The sequence below is a fragment of the Canis lupus genome, chromosome 11 (genome assembly GCF_003254725.2).
Source record: "Canis lupus dingo isolate Sandy chromosome 11, ASM325472v2, whole genome shotgun sequence".
Classification (NCBI taxonomy): domain Eukaryota; kingdom Metazoa; phylum Chordata; class Mammalia; order Carnivora; family Canidae; genus Canis; species Canis lupus.
Genome location: NC_064253.1, coordinates 64,892,267 through 64,914,748, shown reverse-complemented (window position 1 = coordinate 64,914,748; position 22,482 = coordinate 64,892,267). Strand labels below are relative to the sequence as shown.

The window sequence follows — 22,482 nt, the reverse complement described above, 5'->3', positions numbered from 1 at the left end:
GAGAGGGAGAGAGAGAGAGAGCACGCATAAGCAGGAGGGGCAGAGGGAGAGAAAGAATCTCAAGCAGACTCCATGCTGAGCGCAGAGCCTGATGCTCGATCCCATGACCCAGAGATCACGTCCTGAGCAGAAATCACGAGTCAGACGCTTAACTCACAGTGCCACCCGTGTGCCTTAGTTCTAATCCACATTTATCAGTTAACTCAGATTTTTTTTTTTTACTGGATTTCAAATTAATTGGTGGAAAGGACTTTCATAACACTTAGCAATTAGAAACTTGCTTTTTCTTAGAATAATATTTGATACAATGAGATCAACTCTCCATTTACTTGGAAATTAATAACCATAGGTACATATGCATGTATTCTTGCTACTAAAATACCCAATGTTTTCAAAAACATTTTATTGTCATTTTTATTTTTTTATTTTTTCTTATTTTTTATTTTTATTTTTTCTTATTTTTTAATTGAAATTAGATTTGCCAACATATAACACCCAGTGCTCATCCCATCAAGTACCCTCCTCAGTGCCCGTCACCCAACTACCCCATCTCCCCGCCCGCCTCCCCTTCCACTACTCCTTGTTCATTTCCCAGAGTTAGGAGTCTCTCATGTTTTCTCTCCGTCTCTGATTTTTCCCACTCAGTTCCCTTCCTTTCCCTTATAATTCTTTTCACTATTTCTTATATTCCCTATGTGAGTGAAACCATATGATGATTGTCCTTCTCCGAATAAACATTTCTGATGGAAACATTTTCTTTCGTGATTAAGGTCACAATAAGATGCACCTGAGGGGTGCCTGGCTGGCTCAGTCAGTAGAGCATGTGACTCTTCATCTCGGCGTCATGAGTTCAAACCCCAAAAAGGGTGTAGAGATGACTTTAATAAACAAACAAAAAACAAACAAACTTAAAAAAAAAAAAAGAGATGCACCTAAAAGAAGGAATTTCAGAACTGTGCCCCTTGCTGTTGTTACAAATGCAGGTATGACTGCTTAATGACAAATATAAACTTGGGAACTGTGCTAAGTGATTAAAAGTGCACTGAAAATGTTAGCAATGCTGCAAATGAGAATCATTTGCAGGGGAGAACAGGGGTGGAAGGAAAGGGTAGTGTACTGGGGATTGAGGATTCTGGCCCTAGTCCTGCTCTCCCACAAAACCACCGCTATGAATCCTAGAAAGTTGCTTAAAATCCCTGGGCCTCATGCTAAGACTACTTTTACTTTCTACTCCACCAGCCCTCAGATGAGGTCTGTAGGTAGAAGGAGGACAGGAGAGGGCCAATTGTTAGAGCAACAAAACTTATGAGGCTCTAGCCCAGTTTGAGGTTTGGTTTCTCTCGCTCCAGAGAATAGTATACGAGCTGAGAACTTCTACAAGAACAAGTTTTCCTGTGTATAACTTGTTCTTTTGACTGTGCTTTCTGAGATGAGATTTCTAACCTCATTAAAAACCATTTATTGGTGGGCACCTGGGTGGCTCAGTCAGTGAAACATCTGCCTTCGGCTCAATTCATGATCCCTGGGTCCTGGGATCGAGCCCTGCATTGGGCTCCCAGGAGCCTGCTTTTTCCTCTCCCCTTACCCCTGCTCATGCTCCCTCTTGCTATCTCTCTCTCTCAAATAAAATCTTAAAAAAAAAATCCCCATTTATTAGCATTTTCTGTGTGATAAAAAAAGTAACTGGACTAAAGAAAGCAACTGGTAATAAAGAAAGTAAATGAAAATCAGCCTAAATGTTAGTAGTACAGGAAAGCATAGGGCGATCTAAAATACAATCTATATACTTGGAATTCTTTGTGTCACTCACTGTGTCCTGAATAATTGAATTACGGAAAACCCTATCTTATCCAGTGCAAGTTTTGTATAGCTTAATGGCATCATTCTTAACCATATTACATTTTTCTTTTCAGCTAAGTGCAAACCAGGCACCTACTCATCAAATGGGCTTGAAACGTGTGAATCGTGTCCTCTGGGCAGTTATCAGCCAGCATTTGGTTCCCAGAGCTGCCTCTTGTGTCCAGAAAACACTTCATCTGTGAAAAGAGGAGCCGTGGACATTTCTGCTTGTGGAGGTTATCAAAGCCTTAGACACTGATACTTCTTCAAACCTAATAGGTTCTATGCATGGCGGAGTGGAATATTTTCAGCAAAACCATATGTCTACTCTATGCAAAGAATGTAAATAACTGTCTCTTCATGGAAAGTTTCCATGTATTCAGCCAGTAAATACTTAAGTATAAACACCCTCAATATAAACACTATGCTAGTGCCTTTAGGAACACACAAAAAGTACAAGACTTGGTCCTAGTATTCAACATTAATAAACATGTGGCTTCATTATATGCTAGGAATACTTCTCATCTAGGAACTGAGTCTCCTCCTTTCTAAAGTGAGGTCCTGTCTCATGTCCCTTGAAACTCTAAAAAGACACTTTATGAATTACGATATTTCATCTCCTACAGTTTGGAGGTTTTTGTGAGTGATTATCCACTCCACTCTGACTGTACTTTGGAATCATCTGCACATTGACATCAGCATTTTAAAAATACTGAAGGCCGATCTCCACTCCCAGATATTCTGACTTAACTGGTCTGGTTTTCTTTTTAAGGTTCCCCACCCCAGTGATTCTAAAGTAACAGGAAAAGTTGAGTATGACTAGTTTTGGATCTCAAAGGTCAGCATGAAGGGTTTAAAAACACAGATTGCCAGGCCCCACCCCCTAGAATTTCTAAGTCAGCAGTTCTGATGTGGGACCTGAGAATTTGTATTTCTAAGTAGTTCAGAAGAGTTGCTGCTCCTACTTGGTCCAGGGACCATTTGGTACAAATCACAATGGAAATGGAAAGATTAGAGTTCCAATTTTCAAATATTTCTAACATCCCTACCAAGTACAGTTTTCCAGCATGGTAAAGGTGCTGGAAGGTGTCAACAAAACAAAAATATGAAAACTTAAAATGGCCATGAAACTGGGACTAAGAGTCAAGGTCATTCTGCTGCCAGGAACTCCAAACTCCACGTACTCTGCAAAGTCAATGGAACTTGACTAAAAATAAAAAGTTGTTGGCCTACCTCTGCTACATCACTGAGAAAAGAACAAACATGCTGGCTGAAACATGACTTTTTTAAAAATTACATATCTTCCTCTTTCACTACACCCTTATTAAAAAATCTAAGGTCTACCTATGCCCATCTGAAAACTTAAAAACTGTTCCCTTATTGAATAGTGATGTTTTTAAGAAACCAATCTGTTAGCTCTCCATTTCTCCTAAGACACACACACACACACACACACACACACACACACACACACATACACGGCCTCACTGTACCCCAGGCATTTATACCTCTGCATATAGTTAGAAACAAATTCCCAGAAAACAACTGTATAGGACATTTTTGTTGTGGGGAGAGGGGAGTACATTGCATTTTGGGAGATGTAGTCCTCAAAGTTAGTGTAGCAGAGAGAAAATGAGGAAGCATACTATGCTTACAGATTTTTACATACTCCACCTGTTTAAATTATCTCAACATATTAGGATCACAGTAGATAAAGTCTCTTAGACCTGAGGAATCGGGCAAGCAGTAGTCATCAACCTGATGTTTCACTAAAGAGAAAAGAATTTAACCAGGACCTGGTTGCAACTCATAAACCATGTCTGTTGTGTAATACCAGCTTTGAGGGTTTTTTTTTTAATTATTATTAAAAGGCAAATAAGGCCCCACATTTTGGTTGAAATAGATCTACTAGACACTCTTTTATTTTGTCAATATACAAATGAATTTTGGAAGAAAGTCTGCAGTGAAAAATTCTTTCTTTCTCTTTCTCTCCCTCCAACCACAAAAGTAACTAGGATTTTTACAGTAAAACCAATTCATATTTGATGTTTTTTCCCTTTAGCTTTCCAATGAAGCCTTGAGGTTTGTTTAATACCAATTATTCCAATTAAGTAATTATAATTCCCAGAAAGTCTCTAGATTTCTGGTAACTGCTGTATTTCTCCTAATATATTCCCAGCACAAGTTTAACCACATTTGCTTGTCATGAGTGAGTTGGGAACAGCAGCACTCAGCACTCTGTCCTGTGGTGTTAAATAAATACCATTTTACTTTAAACTTACACGTGTATTTCTAAAACAGTCCCCCATATATATTTTTCTTAGTTTTAAACTTCTTCCTTCCTTCTTTATTTTTTTTTCTTTCTGTAGTGATTTATTTTTATGTGTATGTTTATGGTTTATTTCACTTTTTACTAAAGTATCACTTTTTGCATTCTTTAGCATGTTGAACTTAAAATATAATCAACACAGCTATTATATTTAAGCATATTCCTATATTAAAGTAATATATTTTCCATGTATTTCGTTTTTATCACTACTTAAGATATTAAATATCCATAGGTTCATGGTTACAAACTCAAGAGTCTGAAATTTTTCTTTTTTTAAAATTTAATTGATTTATTTATTTTTTTTAGAGAGATGAGGGAAGGGCAGAGGGAGAGAGAGAATCCCTAAGCAGACTCCCTGCTGAGCATGGAGCCTGATGTGGGGCTTGATCCCACAACCCTGAGACCATGACCTGAGCCAAAATCCAGAGTCAGACGCCTAATCGACTGTGTCACCCAGGGACTCTTGAAATCTTTCATTTTTAAAAAATGACTTTTATCTGAGGAATAAGTCTTGCAAATGATTTTTTTTTTTTTTTTTTTTTTTGGTGATGGTGTTGTTTCCATATGGTCCTATAGAAAAAGAAAGATTATTGCAGAGCCAGGATGATATTTCTTACCCTTACCCTATAGGACAAAGTTAAAAGGAGGCTTAGGATGAGAGTTTCTGACCTTTGAATTTGTCTTAGGAAACCCATTTAAAAGGCAAAATTCACTTGACTCCAGGGCTGTATGTGTTACCCTTAACACCATCGAGGAGCAGACGTGTGAGATTACATTTTCCCAGTCATTTCAAGGCACTCTTTTTAATTCTATTTTAATATCACTTTTGGCATACTTAGATTTTCTCTTTCTCTCTCTCTGTCCAATATGAGAGGTCAAAAGGATTTTGTCCCATTTTTCTTGACTCAGAAATCACAGTTTGGCCAAGATTCAAAATGAAACTTTCTCCTCTCTCTTCTTAGGAATTAGACCATCAGGAACTCCCTCTGTATATGTGCATGTGTGTGTACTTAATGCTGTATTATATACTACAGATAATGCCATTATTATGCATGTGTGTTATATTTACACTTAAATACACTATATGTACATTTATATATTTACTGCATACATATATTTACTATCTGTATACATAAATAATACATTAAGTACTGATTGTCCACCCCTAGAAAGTATATTTCTGATGACAACCATCTGCCTTTGACATGTAAGATAAACTAATTTTTACATTAAAATTTATATTTTCTATATCAAAAGACAAAATATAGACATCACAACAGTATGTTCTCTAATGAACTTTCTGATTTTTAATCAAGATTTTATTATTACATATTAGTATAATTTTTGACATTCTGTCAGTTTCTGGGGCATTGTCTTTTTCTTTTTGAGGATAAGGTTGTGCTGAAAAAAATGGAGCAAAATAGTTCAATTCATCATAGATCTTGGTTTCACTGACAGAATTTACATTTTTGCCTTATCATACACACTCATAGATATTCTCTCAAACAGAAGTTTCATAACTTTGCCAGTAGAAGATCTGTGCTTCTAATTAACTCCTTTAATTAGCTATCTGGAGCTAATTACCTTTTCCAAATAGGTAATCATTTTTTTGAAACTTGAGATTCAGAAAACCCATTTTAAACTCAGCAGCTTTGTAATATGTTTGTGCAAAGCCCTGTCTGGAACTCTGAGGTCTAGCAACAAAGAATAGATTAATTTATTCTTGGTGAAGCAAAGATACTTATAGTTTACAGTTTTGGGGGTGTCTGAGTGGCTAGATCCATTAAGTGTCTGCCTTCCGCTCAGGTCATGATCTCAGGGTCCTGGGATCAAGCCACACGTTGTCGGGCTCCTTGCTCAGCAGGGAGTCTGCTTCCCCCTCTCCCTCTGCTTGTGCTCACTCTCTCTTTCAAATAAATAAAATATTTTTTTAATGCTTAAAAAGTTTTAATATAACAAATATTTTTGTTATAACAAGTATCTTGTTTATCACAGGTATAACAAGTATCTTGTTTCACCAAGATACTTATTAAGTTTTAAGATAACAAATGTAGATGGAAGAAATAAGTTTTTCTAAATAAGCATTAATATCTATTGATATCTTCAGCCATCTCTTGATTTGATTCCTGACTTTTTGTCAGTGGGTATGTAAAAGAGCAATTTTGCAAAAGATGTGGCTGGCTGTTTTTCTTAAAAACTTTGATCTAAACATCTTGAGATTACCACAAATGCTTTATTGTTTATTTAATGTTTATTGTCATATTAAAAAAAAAAGACATGACATTACTTGGAGTATCCTGCTCCCTGGAGTTGAGTGCATTTCTAAATTTTTCAACCATATTGCTAATTATTTCTGCTGTACTAATTTTTATTAACAAAAACCCAAAGTCTGCGTGATAAATGTGCAGAGATTCCCAAATAGCTACTTCCTTGTGTTCTATCTTCTATATTTAAATGTAAAAGACAAGTCTTAATAGTTTTAGTGGTTTTCTCAGTTTGTAATGGTTTAAGGCCTCCTGCGGATGACCCCAGTTCATGCAAATAAAGAACACGCTCCGCCTGACTTACTTCATCTTTGGATCACAAACTAAAATCCCAACCTAAAGATTTAGTCATGACTGGTTTGCTCCAGTGTCCCTCTGGTAGATGCAGCCAAAATTTACTGAAGAAAATGCAGGTTCATATTATGTTCAAAGCTGTTTCTTATTTAGTTAATATTCCACCAACTATTAGCAAGAGAATTTCAGATTTGGTTAAATGATAGTATTCAACTGGTTGTTGTTTATAAAAAGCACATTTAACACAAAGTGACATTAAAAGGTTTGAAAGTATCTTTGGGGTAAATCCCCAACAGTGCAATTGCTGGGTCGTAGGGCAGGTATATTTTTAACTGTTTGAGGAACCTCCACACAAATGCAATGAAACGCCGGGACATCTGCACCCCGATGTTTCTAGCAGCAATGGCCACTATAGCCAAACTGTGGAAGGAGCCTCGGTGTCCAACGAAAGATGAATGGATAAAGAAGATGTGGTTTATGTATACAATGGAATATTACTCAGCTATTAGAAATGACAAATACCCACCATTTGCTTCAACGTGGATGGAACTGGAGGGTATTATGCTGAGTGAAGTAAGTCAGTCGGAGAAGGACAAACATTATATGTTCTCATTCATTTGGGGAATATAAATAATAGTGAAAGGGAAAATAAGGGAAGGGAGAAGAAATGTGTGGGAAATATCAGAAAGGGAGACAGAACGTAAAGACTGCTAACTCTGGGAAACGAACTAGGGGTGGTAGAAGGGGAGGAGGGCGGGGGGTGGGAGTGAATGGGTGACGGGCACTGGGTGTTATTCTGTATGTTAGTAAATTGAACACCAATAAAAAAAAATAAAATAAAATAAAATAAAAAAAAAAAATAAAAAATATTTTCAAAATGCTGTTGCAAAAAAAAAAAAAAAAAAAGGTTTGAAAGTTCAAAAAAAAAGAAAAGCCCTCTTCTGCAGAAGGGACGGCTACACAGAAGAAATAAAAATTTCTGATAAACATGAAAAAGACCCTTAATTTATCATTGAAATGCAAATTGAAATAACAGTGCAATTCCATTTTCACTTTCAAATTGGAAAAAAATGTTTAAATGATCATTATCAGTGATGAGGAGTATGAAGCAAGAGGAATTCCATACATTACTAATGGGGCTGGAAGTTAGAACTATTTTTTCTTGCAGATTTGACATTATATATTAATAGCTTTAAATTTTCCATTATCTTTAGATCTATAGATTCAACTACTCAAGTTCTGCTGTTCAAATTCAACTATTATCCCTAGGAAACAATCAGAGTTATATACAAGGTTTATGCAGAAAATTTCATGTCACCATTATTTATAATAGCCTACAAATAGAAACAACCTAAACGTCTAATAGTAGAGGAAATGTTAGCTCAATTATGGTCTGTCAATGGCATGCAATATTTTTTTTATTAGACACCATGTTATTTAACGATCTGGGAAATGCTTTGGATATAAAGTAAAGTGAAAAAATCAGAATACAATATTACATGGTCAATTCAGATTTTTATTGAGTTAAAGGTGTTTTGTGTAAGAAGAAAGAAACAACAAAATATTTCTCTGGGTGATAAAATAGTATAGGTATAAAATATGCACAAGAGATTATATTAGCAATTCAGTAGCTTTCTTACAACTGAGAATCAATGTACTTCTTTCAAAAGTAGAGTACATTGTTCCAGACTCACAAACAATTTGTTTTTACCTTTGCAGTACCTTGTCCAGTAGGAGAATTCTCTCGTTCTGGATTGATGCCTTGTCATCCATGTCCTAAAGACTACTACCAACCCGATCCAGGGAAGTCCTTCTGCTTATCTTGTCCCTTTTATGGAACTACAGCCACCAGTGGTACAAGATCTATCACAGATTGCTCCAGTAAGAAGATATACTTTATTTCTTACCTAATCCTGAGTGTTGGAGATTTGTGTTTGTGATAGTCTTGATTCTCAATATTCCTGTTTTCAGGGGATTTGGGTGTCTGGTTTTTTGAGGCCTTTATAACTCAAAGATTCTTACTTTGGGAACTCTGAACTTGACAGCTTCCCAATTTCTTTCTAAGAGTCTAGAATTTAATAATAGACCCCATCCATCTATACACTCTCTATTTTTACTACTAGTAAAACAGAATACATGTGACTTTACCTGCTCTGAGACTGGAATATTGATCATAGTATTTAGGCAGAGTCTCTGTATGGGCAATATCTACCACACACTAAGAGGGTTTTCTAATGTTTTCTTATTAATCTTATTAGGTTTCAGTTCAACATTCTCAGCAGCAGAGGAAAGTGTAGTGCCCCGTGCTTCTCCTGGACATATCAAAAAGAAGTATGAAACCAGCAGTCAGGCAAGTCCCTTTTATACTTACAGAATCATCTCCAGTGGAATGTTTGGAAAACACTTTGTCATTACACATTACACAGAGGAATACTACCAAAGTTGGGACCTTAAGTAATCAAGTCTCAGGATCATTATCAATGAACAATAGTATTTACTTGTGACTTCCAATAAGAACTTTCCAAAAATGCAGCATTAGAAAAGTTCTAACTATCAAAAATTGGGAATTTTTCCCAGCAATGTCTGGCACAGAGAATGTGTAAATGTGGGGAGCCTTTAAATTCATTAGTAATTAACACTTACGTCAAGCATAACCTATCATCTGAGTAAGAGGCCTCTGGTTTAGCCAAAGGCCTTTTCTGATTGGCAGGAAGAGTTACTCAATAATGTTCATTTAAATTTTTGTCAGAAAAAGATAAAAGATCATTTATAATGATCTTAATATAATGTATGGGTTTTTAAAAATTAAAAAACATAATTCATGAACATAACTAAACTGTTTTCTTTAAAAAAAAAAAGACTAGTGAAGATTACCAATTATTTTGGTAGATTCAGCCATTACTCTGAATAGACTTTGCTCAATGTCATGATAAATTCTTTGGCTTTAAGTATTTTTAAGAAGGATAATAAGGTTGTATTTTTTATTTCAACTTCCTACAGTCTCGTCCAAACACACAACTTGTAAGGGCTTTGAAAGTCATATTTGAAACTGAGCCTAGCAGACACAGACATTTGTAAGAATTGCTAGAGTAGTGACTATCAACCCTGGAGACATATTAGAATCCACTGGCCAACTTTAAAATATAATAATGCACAGATCACACTCCCAGAGATTCTGATTTAGCTCGTCTGGGTTGGGGCCCTATCCTTTATACTTTTAAAGCATCCCAAATGGTTTCTAACATGCATCCAGCCTTTAGAAACACTTAAAATCATCACTTAAGATTAAATGTCATATGTGTTCATATATGGCAGGCACCTACATGATGCAAGCAGTGGGCCAGCTAGCTTGAGTGAACTCACCTGGAAACAGGGACCACCTGTCTAATCCTGCAAACCTTCAAACTCCTAGTCAGAATTACTTCGAAATGATTGGAGTGTTTTGTCTCTGATAGATTTCTTTTTTTGCCATTGGTAGGTTTTCCATGAATGTTTCTTAAATCCCTGCCACAATAGTGGAACCTGCCAACAGCTTGGGCGTGGTTATGTTTGTCTCTGTCCATCTGGATATACAGGTAACATAGAGAAATGCAAATTTTAGTATGTTTTTCAGATGAAATCATTGTAACTTGCATATCAAACTATGGAACCCTAAAAATTAACCCTTTAAGATAAATACATTCGGCTATATCAGTGCAAAAAAATTTGGTCGAACAAGATAAACCAAGGTGAAAAAAAGTATACATATCTTACAAATGGCAGTTCTCCTTGCACATTTTGAAGGAAGAACAAAGAATCATCTTTTCTATGAAAAGCCACATCATAACTCACCATTTAAAGAGGAATACAGTTTCAGAGCCATGACCAAGGTTCCATACTAAAACAAATGTATAATATGATACCCAACATAGAACAGATTGTCCAGCACAAATATTTTTAAACAAACTCCAGTTTCTCTCATTGGCTTCACATTAATGGAAGTTCTTATGAATGGCTATGATTTGTTGCTTTGTTTCTATCTTTCTGGAAGCTGTTCTTGGAAAAAAAAATATGGCTTTGAACTTGATTATGTAGCAATTATATAACAATTATATCTTCTTGTAGTGTAATTCACATTCCAGTTCAGTTCAGAAATATACTTTTTGAGGGGGAAATGAACTATATCTGAAAACTGCAATTTATTTCAACTAATTCACGATTTTCTCCTAGAAATGCAGTTTTTGCATTTTTTCTGACTTTTGTACAGCCAACGTGAAATGTCATTTCAATGAGAAAGATGTTATTAAAATAAAAGAATTCACCACAAAATTAAAATAAAAGAATTTACCACAAAATGAGCAAAAGGAAAATTGGAAAACAGAATGTAGCCCAGGGCTATCAAGAATATTGGCATTCCACTTATTTCATTCCATTTATATGTGTATGTGTGTCTCGATTTTTATAAAAGATTTTGTCCTAACATTCCGTAAGACATAATGGATCTTGTCCCAGAATTTTATAAGCAAGTGGTGATTGAGAAAGGGCATAATTTGGACAGTGGTTCTCAAATTTTGATGTGCATCAGAATCGTTGGGAGGGCTTCTTAAAACATGGAGTGCTAGACCTGACCCCAGAATTTCTCATTCAGTAGCTCTAAAGAAGTTTTCATAATTTGCATTTCTATTACATTCCCAGGTAATTGCTGATGCTGTTGGTCCAGGGGCCACACTTGGAGACCCCCTGGTGTAGAGGAAGAACATGGGTTTCTGGCAGAGCTAACCCACAGATAGCTTGTGTGCACCCTCTCAGAAAATATGTCTGCACTCTAGGACACCTGGCATATGAGCTGATATCTGGCAGGACTTAGCCCTACCCCTACTCCTCAGCCTTGGTAGCAAGTATATATGACTCTATACTTTGCACTTTGGAGTTAAATTAATTTTATGCTCCCAAGTCTTCCCCCAGCACTACCTACCACCAACTTCTAACTTGGGATTTTCTGCTATCTTTTATGTATTCTTATAAGGATATCCTTTAAAAAATACTTAATTTATTAATTTATTTGAGAGAGAGAGAAAGTAAGGGGGGAAGGGCTGAGAGGGAGGGAGAGGGAAAAGCAGGCTCTGGGCTGAGTTTGAAGCCCCCAGATTCCAGGACCTTGAGAGCATGACCTGAGCTGAAACCATGAGTCAGACACCCAACCTACTGAGCCACCCAGGAGCCCCTCCTTATAAGGATATCTTTTTTTAAAATTATTTATTTATTTGAGAGAGAGAGCAGAGAGGAGGGTCAGGGGGAGAGGGAGAGAGAAACCCAAGAAGACTCCACACTGAACACGGAACCTGACACAGGGCTCAATCTCATGACCATGAGATCACTATCTAAACCCAAACCAAGAGTCAAGGTGAAACCAAGAGTCAGATGCCTAACTTACTGCACCACCTAGGTACCCCAAGATATCTTGAATCTCTAGAAAGAGGCAATACTTTTGTTAAATGCTTAACTAGACAGTAGCACTTAAGGAATATTTCCCTTTCCTTCACCCCCACCACTCCCTATAAATTCAGATTATTGAGATAATTACCTTTAAATGATCATGGTTCTGTTTTTATTGATCCCACTCTTTGATTGTCCTTCAGTATTTGGTTTGCATTTTAGGCTTAAAGTGTGAAATAGACATTGATGAATGCAGCTCACTGCCATGCTTCAACAATGGAATTTGTAAAGACCTAGTTGGGGAATTCATTTGTGAATGCCCATCTGGTTACACAGGTAAGAGGAAAGTTTCTTGTTTTTACAATACAAACCTTGGAATCCTTAACATTTCATTGCTGGAAATCAAAACCACAATGAGATATCATGTCATACCTGTTCAAATGGCTGTTATCAAGAGACAAGAGATAACAATCTTGGTGAGGACATGGAGAAATGGGAACACTTGTTGTATACTGTTGGTGGGAATGTCAGTTGTTACAACCACTATGGAAAACAGTATGGAAGCTCCTCAAAAAATTAAAAATAGAACTACTGCATGATCCAGCAATTCCACGACTGGGTATCTATCCCCAGGAAATGAAATCATTATCTGGAAGTTTTGTTCATTGTAGCACTGTTCACCGGAGCCAAGATATGGAAGCAAGCTTAAGTGTATTCTCAAGATAAAGAGAATACGATTGAGCTATACATAATAGAATATTACTCAGCCATAAAAAGAAGGAAATCCTGCCATTTGCAACAACATGGATAAAAATTGGGGTCATATACTAAGTGAGATAAGTCAGACAGAGAAAGACATACTGTATGATCTCACTTATATGTGGAATCTAAGAAAGCCAAAGTCATACAAATGGAGAGTAGAATGATAGTTGCCAGGGGCTGGGCATGGGGTTATTGGGAATATGTTTTATAAGGCTACAAACCTGCAACTAGTTGATAAACAAGTCATGTTTAAGAACTCAAGGAATAAATTCAGCAAAGAGGTAAACGACTAGCAAATACTATAAAATTTTTAAGATAGATAACACTTATACTAACTAAAAGAAAAGCTAGATATCCATGGTTATCATTTTTCATTGTATGTTGAAAATGTCAGATTTCTTGCTAGAAAATTTTTGCAATAAATAGAATGGAAGAAAACGTCTTATTTCAATGTATTTGGCAAAGAGCAAAGTTTTTCACAAGCATATTAACCATGATTTATGATTATCCTGTTCTTACACCTGAACAGGTTGCTTGAAAACTATTAGCCTTAAATTCCTTTCAGGTTTTCTCCAGCTAACATATTCTGTGATTTTTTTGCAGGCCAACTATGTGAAGAAAATATAAATGAGTGTAACTCTAGTCCTTGTTTAAATAAGGGAACCTGCACTGATGGCTTGGCTGGCTATCACTGCACCTGTGTGAAAGGATACACGGGTAAGATGTTTCCATTCTTCCTACATTGTCTTAATGTTCTGCAAGGCACCAAAAATTACTACATTTTTTTTATTGGTGTTCAATTTACCAACATACAGAATAACCCCCAGTGCCCGTCACCCATTCACTCCCACCCCCCGCCCTCCTCCCCTTCCACCACCCCTAGTTCGTTTCCCAGAGTTAGCAGTCGAATTACTACATTTTTAAGCATCATATTATGTTACTGTTCATTTTCTGATTTTGTAACTGTGCTGTGATTATCCAGAGAAAGTCCTTATTTTTGAGGAAATGCACACTAAAGGATTTTGGGGTCAAAGGGCATCAGGGGTGCAATTACTCTCAAACAGGTTAGAAAAAAGAGTGTGTGTGAGAGAGAGAGAGAGAGAGAGGGAGAGAGAGAGGAGAGAGAGAGAAGGGAGACACAGAAAGAGAAGGAGACATAGAGGAGACAAGAGTTTATGTGCTAAGATTAACATTCAAGAAGGCACTGGAAATAAATCATTTAGGATAATATTGCAAATAGATGCTAAACAATATGATATAAATATATATAAGAAGAAATATATATAAAGAGAAAGTTCCCAAAAAATGACCAGTGTAGGAAAAAAGACAAGGTCAAAGAAACAGAGGAAAATTTTGAACTAAATTTGTTAGTTTCATTTTTTAGCATCATCTCAGTTAGATGTCCATTGCAAATGTTAGTTTCAGAGAGACCCAAGATCAAAAGAGCAGATTATCAAAAACACAGTCCTAAAATGACTTAACAAAAGCCAAATCTCACTCAAGAGTGGATCTCAAACCAGTGTGAGAGGCCAGTAGTTCTGCAGCTTCCATTCCAATCCTTGAGGAGCAACATCCTCCAAGAGGTCAATGGCTGGATCCTAGTTTCCCAAGGGGGGTTAACATTTGGGCTCTTTCTCACCGTCCTCCATCCCCAGGCCTGCACTGTGAAACAGAAGTCAATGAATGCCAGTCAAGCCCATGCTTAAATAATGCAGTCTGTGAAGATCAGGTTGGAGGATTCTTGTGCAAATGCCCTCCTGGATTTTTGGGTACCCGGTGTGAAAAAAACCTGGATGAGTGTCTCAGTCAACCATGCAAAAATGGAGCTACCTGTAAAGATGGTGCCAATAGCTTCAGGTAAAGCCCTAGGTCTGGTTCTTCGCACTAGTTTTATTTTCTCAACCACTCAGTATCCTGCAGCCTTTATGGAGTATTACTCTAAGTCCCAAGTCAGCCACTCCCTAATTCTAGTCCAAGGATAGGCTGCCGTAGATGCTCCCCACCACCTGGGGTTCTGATTCTCTAAGTCTGGGGTACAGTCTGTAATTTTAAAATAGACCACCTATGTGTTTTAAGTTCCCTAATGGTTCTGATGCATGACCAGATTGCGAAACCACTGTTCTGTCATTGGGAAGTCATAAAAGATGAAAGAAAACACAGTAACACCAAAGCACTAGACAAAACTCATTTTTAAATTTGAGCTGGAGTTTTTGCACTAGCTGAAGTCAAAAGGAATTGTGCCATCACTCTGTTACAGTCCCAATTGACATTCTCTATCTGTGGTTTTCAAACGCTTTTTTTTTTTTTTTTTTTTTTTTGGTTTAGTAACCCTTGGTTCATAAGAAATCTAATACGAATGTAAACAAGTGAAATAATAAAAACTAACCTTTTGTGGTTGAAAACAGCAGGATTTGTAGAGGAGACATGCTTTGTCTTCCTGAGGCAGCTCTTGGGGTGCCAGTAGAATACAGTTTAAAAATCAGTACTCTCCTTCATCACTGTCAAGTTAACTCTGTTACATCCGTTCCCCTTGCAGGGTCTGTGGCTTCTGCAGTACAAAAGACAGACTGTTCTTGCTTGCAGAATCTTAGGAAACTTTATTATCCTCAACATGCCACTGGCTCTGGAAGCTTATGAAACTTAAAAGGGAAAAAAAAAGCACCCCAGTTGTACCATTTCCCAGTCCTCGTGTGGTTCAGCCTCCTTCAATACTGTTCCCCCAACAGATAGCCAGGGCATGATCCAGAAGAAATAGGCAACCCATTCTGCCAATGAGACTTTTACTCTTGATATGGAAATGAAGTCTCAGCAGTATAACTGTTTCATCTTTTCAGAGGCTTTTTGCTTCTTCTAGCCTGTAGTGCCTAACCATAGGCAATGAGAAATTTCCAGAGAAATAAAAGTTCTAAATTCCGCCCTCCCCCCCAGAGTCAAAAACAATTGATGAATACCAAATTTGCCTAAATCCTAAAGAGGAAAAGGGAAGGTAAACTCTCCTAACTCAAAGGGACTGTGAGTTGTCACCAAAGTGAACTTACTTCGTAGACAAGGATATTGGATTGCTAGAATGACGTCCAACATGGGCAGATAAAGATGAGTGAAATTCTAGCCAAAATAGATTTATCATCAGATGCAGAGAACTCAGTGATTCCACCCCAATTCCAATGTAAACATGCTAATGACAATGTTAATTAGCATGTATTGGACAGGTCCTTTTTAATTAAAAAAATATTTCAGACATACAGAAAATTACCAAGAACAGTAAAGGTCACGCACTCATCACAGTAATTACCAAATCTTAGCATTTTGCCATATTTGATTCACATCTTTTGTTTTAAAGAAACACCTTCTAAAGATACTTTTAGAGTTCATCCAATACACCACACATGCGCACGCACACACACACATACACTTTCCTCTTCTTCCTCAGTAGTAACCACTTTTCTGAAGTTGGTGTACATCTTTCTCATTCAGACTTCATATATTACTACATAAACAGTGCATAGCATACTTTTACATGTTACATAATTGGTATTATACTATATATATCCTTTTGCAATTTGGGTTTTGTTTTCACTCAACATCATGTGTTGTCAAGGTTGATACATTTGGCTCTAGTTCATTTATTTTAACTGCTGATCAGTAGTCCGTGATCATACCATAGTTTATTTTCCCACTCTCCTCTTCATAAACACTTAGAATAATACTGTTATGAATGTTCATTACCTGTGTCCTTTTGTGCCTGGGGAGTAACTTCTGAGAGCACATAAGTAGAGATGGATATACAGGCTCTGGGAATGCAAACCCTCAATCTCCTATGACATTGCCAAATTGTAATTCTCTTCACTATGTGAGATTTCCCAGTTCATGACACCTTTGTCAACATTTGATCTCAACATTTGATACATTTTCCATTCTGATAGGTTTAGGTTGCATACCGCAGAGACTGTATGGCATACTGTTTAAGAACAAGGCACTTTGATTGGATTTAAAATCCTATTCCACCGCTTAGTGACCAGGAGACTTGGGCAGATTAACCTGAGCCATAGTTTACTCATCTGTAAAATGGGAATGAGGATAATGTTACCTCATTATAAAGACTGGTTTAATATATATAAAGCCTTTGGAACAGCATGTGAACTTTTTATATTTTTTCCTAGCACTTCTACAGGGAAAGAAACTCCCAGTGTGTAAATAATAATTCATCTGGACCAGAACCACTATTTTTGCTGCTACAACACTTCAGATATATATTATCTTAAATAGGTTAATTAAATGAACTTTAAAAAAAAGGTAACTGATATTTAAAGCACTGTTTTGATGTGGAAAATGTTTCATCATTTCAGAGTAGTTTACTCAATTCATCTAAACTAAAAACAAAACAGAACCCCAGTTCACCCTTTTCTCCCACCCCACTCTGACCCCGAGTACCAGTCTGTTCTCTGCATCTGTGAGCTTTCAGTTTTCAAAGTCCTTTGAGACATTGTCATCATAAATGCAAGACTTCCTCAAATGCACTTCTATGTGTTATTAATATTTTGTTTCTTTGCAGGTGCCAATGTGCAGCAGGCTTCACAGGGCCACATTGTGAAGTAAACATCAATGAATGTCAGTCTAACCCATGTAGAAATCAGGCCACCTGTGTGGATGAATTAAACTCATACAGTTGTAAATGCCAGCCAGGATTTTCAGGCAGCAGGTGTGAAACAGGTATATAGGAGCTCAATGTTATTAATAACAATACTAAAAATAATTATAACAATGTTAGTTTTTGCCTGTTTCAAGCCCTGTCTACATACTAAAAATGATGCTAAGCATTTTATACTTATTTAATCTTGACAGCCATCCAGCAAACTATGTCCTATTAACCCTAATGGCAAAGGTGAGGGAAATGAAGCTCAGAGGAGAAAATTGAATTGAGTAAAACTCTTCATCTTCTACATGTTTAGAAAGGACACTTGATTTAGGAGCTCAGAGTTCAAAGACATGTTTGAGAACCAGTGCTAAGCTGCTTTCTCAGGGTGCTGGTGACTTTTAGCTGTAGGACTTTCATTTTCTTGATGGGGTATGCACGACTGGGGCAGAGCTGAATTGCTCATGAAATAGGGAAGAATGAGGACCCTGAGTAGAAGTGGAATGTGGCTCTTGCCGTTAACCCCCTTTTCTCCTGCAGCCTCAATTACCCCACTCTGTGAAGTCATCCCATCAGCATATGGATGTGCCCTAGAGTCTTCTATCTTTATTAACTTCCTGATTCCACCTCTCCTCCCAGCTTTTTCCTATTTCTCTGCTTCTTTGCCCTACTGAATTCTTTCCCTATCTTAGATATCACTGATTATTTTATTTAGAAGGATGTGTGATATATTTTGTAGATAATATATAGATATTTAATGTTGAAACTGCATCTCAGATCATCATATTGACTGAAATGGGCTTCTTTGACAATAGTACTGCGTATCTACTGCTTACCTTGGACAACTGAAGAAATACCTCATAAGTGCCATAGTCTACACACTTTTCTTATTTGTTACAGACCAGTCTTCAGGTTTTAACCTGGATTTTGAAGTTTCGGGTACCTATGGTTATGTCATGCTAGACGGTGTGCTTCCATCTCTCTGGGCTATAACTTGCACGTTCTGGATGAAATCCTCTGACATCAATAATTATGGAACACCAATCTCCTATGCACTTGAGAATGGCAGTGATAATACCTTCCTCCTGACTGATTACAATGGGTAAGCAGAAATGTCAGGAAAGACATACTCTGGATCTTATCCTGGCACCAAGTTAGAACTGACATGGGGGTGGGGGATAGAGGAGCAAGGGGGTCAGGTGCTCCAGCAGGACAACAGAGTGATGAGTGACCAGTGACCAAACAAAGCATCTGGACAAGTTCTGTAAGAAAGCGAAGTTTCAGCGATAGCACCTTATGCATGAATTATGTTTTGCTCTTTGCTAAGTGTTACTTCATTTGATCTTCACAATGTCCTGAGGAACTAGCTTTATAGGTAGCAAAACAAAGTTTCAGAGAGACTGGATGATTTGCCCCAAATCTCACATTCTGGGAGTGGTAGAGCTAAGTCTCAGACTCTAACTCTTAAGACTGATGCTCTTTCTTTTATATGTCAGAGCCTGTGGGGATTTAAGGATTTCAGTGATACTACTGACCCATGGAAGACACATATATTAAATATGACTCCATCTACAGTCTCAGGTGTACAGATGATATTTATTTCTCTTTGGGTCAGTTATTAATTCAACAGCAGGGCCCGTCTCTCTCTGGGCTGTCAGAAAGGACAACCTCAATTGTTTCCCTCCTTCTTTCTCTACTGAATGCTTTTCCTATCGTAGATTCTCATAGACTGTGCAAGACCCACAGGGTCTTGCTAAAGAGCCACAGACTGGGCCAGGACTTCCATCACTGTCCTCTGTCCATACTGCTTATCACGGGGCTGTGTGAACTGCTTCAGCCTCTGTGGGCCCTTCAGAATCACAGCTCTTTGCCGCATGGAATCCCAATCTTCAAAATAGACAGATTCTGTGGTGGCCTTTTCATCTCAGATCCACTCAAGTTTCTGTCCTGTTGCTGCTGAGCAGGATGCAGGCCCCACTGAGCTCTCTTTCCTTTCTTCAGTCCATGGGACTCACTATTCCGGTGGAACCCTCCCCATCCCCAAACCCTATTCTTCTGAACTGAACTGAACTTTTAAAAATAAAATCCAAGAAATTTGCACAAAGCTCCCCTGAGGCATAATGTATACAAAGAGAGAACCTGTTACCCACTTGAATAGGGGAGGATGATGGGAAAACACAAAGAGGGAAATGATTGGTGTGATAAAAATACCATTTTTTCCATAAATATCTTTGAATAGGAACTGAGAAGATATGGAGAGAGGTATGCAATGAATTCTTTTTTTTTCCTTATCAATTTTCCCTATTTTTTTCTTTTTCTCCAATTGCTATTGAAGATATTTCATTTTAAACTGCTTAGTATCTTTGACATTCCCCAATGTGACATGATTGTTAGAATCTTTTGCTGTTGGTCATCTTTGTTCTATTTATGCTTGCCTTTGGATTGACATAGTTTGTCTGCTATGTGACTGTTTTGGCAATCCAGACAGAGCTTACTTTCTGTGAGACATCTAAAGTTTGTTCCTAGTCTTAGGAAAACATCCATTCCGAAGGAAGAAAACCAGTCTGATGTTTGTACAGCTCTCATTCCTTCCATTCTTGATTCACTTTCTCCGGAATAGACAGTTGGTAAATTATCTCAACTTGGATCAACTTTTCTCATTATCTTAAGACTTTTTCCTACCCCTTCGTGTTTAGGAAACATAAAGTAATTTTCTTTTTTTTTAAAGATTTTATTTATTCATGAGAGACACAGAGAGAGAAAGTGGCAGAGACACAGGCAGAGGGAGAAGTAGGCTCCATGCAGGGAGCCCAATGTGGGACTCGGTCCCGGGTCTCCAGGATCACGCCCTAGGCTGAAAGCAGTGCTAAACTGCTGAGCCACCCGGGCTGCCCAAGAAACATAAAGTAATTTTCAGTGAGCTACAATGAAGTATAATTTATAAATCAACCCTGCCATATGAAATATGACCAAATGGAGAAAAAGATGTAATGGTTTCACGTGAAGTGCTTTACATACAAAAAAAGAAAAAGAAGAAAAATAGTAATGTGGCCCCATAGATGAGATTATGACATATGACTGATGACTGTATTGTCTGGAATCTTTTCACAGCTGGGTTCTTTATGTGAATGGCAAGGAAAAGATTACAGATTGTCCCTCCGTGAATGATGGCCATTGGCATCACATTGCAATCACTTGGACGAGTACTGATGGAGCCTGGAAAGTCTATATCGATGGGAAATTATCTGATGGTGGCCTGGGCCTCTCTGTTGGTTCAGCCATACCTGGTAGGTCTTAGCTAAAGGAATATAATTCTGTTAGATACCAGACTGTTAGGTGCTTAGATAAACATCAACTTTGCTAGCTTTGTTGTCCTTGGTTCTACGCAAAGGTCAACAGTTATCTCTCCCATTTTCTACTCCCTGATTATCCAGACTGAATTATTACAAGCTTTTCCTAGGTGAGCTGTATGACTCTCTGTGTAAGAAATGCATTTAGGGACTTTTAGTAAGACTAGGAAGATGCAGGCTGAGCTATCAATGGAAGGTTACTAAACTGTCTTCCAAGGAGGAGATGAATTGCTGGTATGTTTTGTTTTGTGATCTTATACATAGTACACAAGTATATCCAGTGTATAAGCTGCAGCACTGCTAAAACTATCTTTATGCCCTTTTCAAATAGAACTCCAACTTTCTTCTAAGAATACTTTTTAAAAAATGTATCCAAGGAGTTTTCTTTTGAAGGAATACAAAAGCATTAGGTGATACGGTGTTCTTAGTATCATACATGGCATCTATCTAGATCCTTCTATGACAGATATCACATGAAGAGGAAAAGTTGGAGATTCCCTGTAGTAAATAAGGAAACATTCAAAATGTTTCAAAAAGAAGTGGCATTATCAGGTGGAGAGGTGGTTCCTTTTTGTGTCTAAGTATTCTTGTTTTCAGCTCTCTCTTCCCTGGATAGTGGGGTTGCAGGTGGCTTTTATTTTCTTCTTTATTCTGTTCCTGTATCTTATAATGAACATGTATTTCCTTTATGATAAGAAAAAGAACATTTCTATATTTAAAAAAAATTACACCCTGATAAAAGAGTGAAGATAGGTTTCCTATCTTCCTGAAGATAGGAAACTAAAACACAGAGATTGTAATAGTAGCCAGCCAAGGAGATGGTTGTCTGACCACAGCAGTCAGAGTGAATTGGAGTCTGTAAGTATTGCAGAGCTCCCAACTGACAGAGTTTAGTGGATAGCTAGCTTTAGTTTGGGTGACTAGGGCTATTAAAGAGTCTAAAAGCTGATAGAAGAATTCTAGGAAAAAGGATAATTATCAGAGCAGGGGTTAGAGGTGAAGGAAGAATTTACATTTGATTTTACAAATATTGGGTTTGAATTCTAATCAAAGGAATACATGCAACTAGAAACATAGGTTGATATCGCTTTATATCAAATTGACAAAGTCATTCTTAGTGATAGGATGTGATTGGCAAGGATTCAGCGTGGCAGACACTTTTATAGAGTGCTGGTATGAAAACTGGTACAACCTTTCTGGGAAGCAGTTTAGGAACTCTCATCAAGAACCTTAGGGAAACCCTTGGCACATAACCAACAATTCAACTACCAGGAATCAGATTAAAGGAAATAATCAATGATCTGAATAAATACTCATGTATCAATATATTGATCTCAGTGATACTTCAGTACCAAACTTGGAAACAACTCCAGTATCCAATAAGAAATGGTTGTTTAGTTAGTTAATTAATTAATTGGATTGTTGTGCATTCATATATAAAATAGCTATTAAAACTCATGAAATGAGAAATACCTAAGACAAAAAGCCAGATTCAAACATCATTCATAGTATGATCCTGAGTTGTGTGTTTTAAAATCTCTCTCTCACACACACATACACATACACTAAAAAAAAACAATAAAAATAAAATGTGGA

At 37.3% G+C, this 22,482-nt stretch overlaps 1 protein-coding gene across 3 annotated transcripts in view; it reads left to right on the top strand.

The window, feature by feature from the left end:
* SVEP1 (sushi, von Willebrand factor type A, EGF and pentraxin domain containing 1) overlaps window positions 1-22,482 on the top strand; it is a 182,189-nt gene that overhangs the window by 95,413 nt on the left and 64,294 nt on the right. For 2 of the 3 annotated variants that reach the window (XM_049116369.1, XM_049116368.1), the window contains exons 18-28: window positions 771-983; window positions 1,914-2,075; window positions 8,446-8,607; window positions 8,985-9,076; window positions 10,205-10,301; window positions 12,364-12,477; window positions 13,507-13,620; window positions 14,559-14,760; window positions 17,456-17,613; window positions 18,437-18,638; window positions 20,648-20,823. In XM_049116369.1, the coding sequence (XP_048972326.1) occupies window positions 771-983; window positions 1,914-2,075; window positions 8,446-8,607; window positions 8,985-9,076; window positions 10,205-10,301; window positions 12,364-12,477; window positions 13,507-13,620; window positions 14,559-14,760; window positions 17,456-17,613; window positions 18,437-18,638; window positions 20,648-20,823 (1,692 nt within the window). The remainder of the gene's footprint in view (window positions 1-770; window positions 984-1,913; window positions 2,076-8,445; window positions 8,608-8,984; window positions 9,077-10,204; window positions 10,302-12,363; window positions 12,478-13,506; window positions 13,621-14,558; window positions 14,761-17,455; window positions 17,614-18,436; window positions 18,639-20,647; window positions 20,824-22,482) is intronic. The other variant, XM_025433368.3, reaches the window with a different exon arrangement.